The following is a 3,668-nucleotide window of genomic DNA, read 5'->3' on the forward strand; positions in this document are numbered from 1 at the left end:
CCAACAGTGTAAGAGGGTTCCCTTTTCTCCACACCCTCTCCAGCATTTATTGTTTTGGATCGCAGCCATTCTGACTGGTGTGAAGTAGTACCTCATTGTGGTTTTGATTTGCATTTCTCTGATAATGAGTGATGTTGAGCATCTTTTCAAGTGTTTGTTTGCCATCTGTACATCTTTTGGAGAAATGTATGTTTAGTTCTTTGGCCCATTTTTTTTTTTATTAGGTCGTTTATTTTTCTGGAATTGAGCTGCAGGAGTTGCTTGCATATTTTTGAGATTAGTTGTTTGTCAGTTGCTTCATTTGCTATTATTTTCTCCCATTCTGAAGGCTGTCTTTTCACCTTGCTTATAGTTTCCTTTGTTGTGCAGAAGCTTTTAATTTTAACTAGGTCCCATTTATTTTTCCTTTCATTTCCTATATTCTGGGAGGTGGGTCATAGAGGATCCTGCTGTGATTTATGTCAGAGAGTGTTTTGTCTAGGTTCTCCTCTAAGAGTTTTATAGTTTTGGTCTTACGTTTAGATCTTTAATCCATTTTGAGTTTATTTTTGTGTATGGTGTTAGAAAGTGTTCTAGTTTCATTCTTTTACAAGTGGTTGACCAGTTTTCCCAGAACTACTTTTTAAAGAGATTGTATTTTCTCCATTGTGTATTCTTGCCTCTTTTGTCAAAGATAAGGTGTCCATAGGTGCGTGGATTTTAAAAACATACAGTTTACATTTTTCTGATAAGATTATGCAATACTGAGTTCTTCATGTACAGAAAGCAGAGACTGGATACAATGGAGTCATGGCTCATGAGCAGAAAGGGGCTGATAAAGGGAAAACACACAGAAATCAGGCTATTTGTATACACCAACCACCAATCGGGATTATGGTAAAGAGCAAGAGTAATGTTAAAGATGCAGGACAGGGTGTGGAAACACATGAAGGTGCTCGCCAAAAGTAGGATGCTTTGGGTGGCTCTGGACTCAGCAGAGGATCTGGGAGACACAATAGCCTTGTGAATATACTGGACTCGCTGACTGTGTCTGTACAGGGTGAGAATCATGGAGCCACTGGCCCAGAAGATGAGCACAGAAAATGAAATTTCAGGGAACACTATCAAAGCTACATATATTGAGCCTGAGATGTTCTCAAGATCTGTGTCAGAACAGTACGCTGAACCTCTTGTATTTCTCATGTTTGTGCTGCACTGTTTGTCAGAAACATATAATGCATACAGAGGAAAAATGAGATGTACCAACATGTACTGGATCCAGCAGAAGGAAATGGAGAAGGCAATGTACTTTGGGGCTTTGACTTTAAGATTCTTCCAATAGGAGTTTATGGGGCTGATCGTGATGGTCTGAAACACACTCAAGAGGCAAGTGGTGCCGATGGACATACTCCTGCCCACTCTCTCAACATACAAAATAAGTTTGCAGGCAAAATCACTGGCAAAATGTTTCAACCTCAAAGTTGTAATTGTCTGAGGGACTCCTTTCGAGAGAATGACCACAATGTTGGCAATAGCCAGGTGCTTGCAAATCAAAGCTGTGACCCTCATCCTGCTCTGAGTGTGGTAAAGAAAGAGGTAACGGTACAGAAGGGAGATATTGCCCCAGATTCCAAGCACGGTCTGTAATAAGAAGATTATTCCTATGGCCAGTTGGCTGGAGGCTGTTGTGTTATTCAAGATACTCCCCTTTAAATGATGGTAACAGTGATGCCTTAGAGCAGGATGGTTTATATAAATCTGTGACATTGACAGCCAACTTTCCTTGTGTGCTTTGTGAAATTGCCAAGGCTTCACGTGACAGGAAACGATGATGAGAGGATAGTATATTTTATGAAAAAGTCAGCAGGAAGGGCGAAGTGGTGGCGACCTGGAGGAAGCAATGACAACTGAGAGTAAATTGAAACATAACATGAAACAACACTTTAAGAAGAAGCTTACTGGAGGAAAAAATATCTGCATCACTGCCCTCATCAAAAAAGAGGTCAATTCTAAATGCATTCCCTTCTAAATTTTAAAGAAGATAATGTATTATTATTGTAGGGGCTTCTGTGATGCCTCAGTTGGTAAAGAAAATCTTCCTCCAATGCAGGAGACCCCAGTTCAATTTCTGAATTGGGAAGATCTGCTGGAGGATACATAGGCTTCCCACTCCAGTATTCTTGGTCTTCCTGTGCAGCTCAGCTAGTATTTTAAAGAAGATAATGTATTATTTTAGAAAAAAAGACAGGAGTTATTCTAGGGTCTTACAAGTTAAAATGTATGCTAAAGGTACTTCCCTGGTTGTCTGGTAGCTAAAAATCTGCCTTGCAAAGCAGGGAACACAGATTTGATTTCTGGTTGGGCAACTTAGACCCCATATGCCACGGGGTAACTAAGCCTGGGATCTTCAACTAGAAAGTCTGTGTACCACAACAAAAAATCCTGCATGATACAACAAAGCTCCCATATGATGTGACTAAGACCCAATGCAGCTAAATAAATAAATATTTAAAAAAATATGTATGCTAAACAGAACAGAATATATAAAACATATGGTGAAGTAACTTTTGCACATATGAAAATTAAGACTGGTTCTCATCAATACACATACACACACAAAGATGCAACTTAGAACCACACAAGTATGTCCTAAAAAACACAAAATAGAATAAACAGTGGACAGAGTCTTCAAACAGAAACTTTGAGAAGGAAGTTATTCAGTGGATAAAACATATCAAAAAATATTCCACATCCTTGGTAATCAAGACAATTAAAATATAACCACTACCTATATGTAATCAAATACCATCAAGAAATCTGAAACAGAAATGACAAAAATGCCAAGTTTGGGCATAGCTGTGGATGAACCAAGAATCTCATACACTGATGGTGGGTGTTCAAATTGGTACACACATTTTGGAAAACTGTTGTATCGACTTAGCAGATCAGATGTAATCCTGTTCTGAGAAATCTGCTCCTATGAGTATACTCAATAGGATTTTGTACATGTATCACCCAGAGATTAGTTATATTAATAGAATTTATATGAGAGCCCTAATTATTACTTGTAATAGCCCCTAACTCTTAATACCCACCTACCCATTAACAGTTGAATGATCAATTAATCCTTTGATAGTCACAGAATGAAGTCCAATATAGCAATGATAATGACAAAACAGCAATAATATAAAACAATAAGATAAATTCACAAAGATGTAATGGAATGGAGGAGAAAGTCCAAGTGAAAGATGCTGTATGATTTCTTTCATGTGGAGGCCAAGAGAGGCAAAGTGATCCAATATTAAATGTCATAATAGTTGTAATCATATACTGAATAATCCAGGCCTACATATAGTTAACAAAGCTATAGCCTTGGGAACAGTGAGTTAGAAGGGGCACAAGAGAGTTTCATGGGAACTGAGAACATTCTGTTCCTTGATCTAGTTGTAGTCTCTAGACGTGCAATAAATTTCTGAAATTTCACTGAGCTTAACACGTATAACATGCGAACATGCTTTTAACTTTTTAAAAAACATGCATTATCAAAAAAATATGGAAGGAGCTTGGGAAAGCCTATTTCTGTGCATGTGTCTCATCTGCTGCCTGTGTCTGCAAAGGAGGGGAGCTGTAAGCCCAGATCATAACTCCAACAATGAAACATCAAAGAATAGCAACATTGCTGCATACAG

The 3,668-nt window shown here is 38.2% G+C and overlaps 1 protein-coding gene across 1 annotated transcript; it reads right to left on the minus strand.

Moving 5' to 3' along the window:
* Nucleotides 1-466: 466 nt before the first annotated feature.
* LOC102265626 (vomeronasal type-1 receptor 4) lies at nucleotides 467-1,851 on the minus strand. The gene has a single exon (XM_005902360.2). The coding sequence runs from the start codon at nucleotides 1,744-1,746 to the stop codon at nucleotides 715-717; it is 1,032 nt and encodes a 343-aa protein (XP_005902422.1). The 5' UTR covers nucleotides 1,747-1,851; the 3' UTR covers nucleotides 467-714.
* Between the last annotated feature and the right edge of the window lie 1,817 nt (nucleotides 1,852-3,668).

The sequence above is a fragment of the Bos mutus genome, chromosome 18, assembly GCF_027580195.1.
Source record: "Bos mutus isolate GX-2022 chromosome 18, NWIPB_WYAK_1.1, whole genome shotgun sequence".
In the NCBI taxonomy this organism is placed as follows: Eukaryota; Metazoa; Chordata; class Mammalia; order Artiodactyla; family Bovidae; genus Bos; species Bos mutus.

Bases quoted from the DNA above. Each gene is read 5' to 3' on its own strand.
- LOC102265626 (XM_005902360.2), bottom strand. From the start codon at position 1,746: ATGTCACAGATTTATATAAACCATCCTGCTCTAAGGCATCACTGTTAC.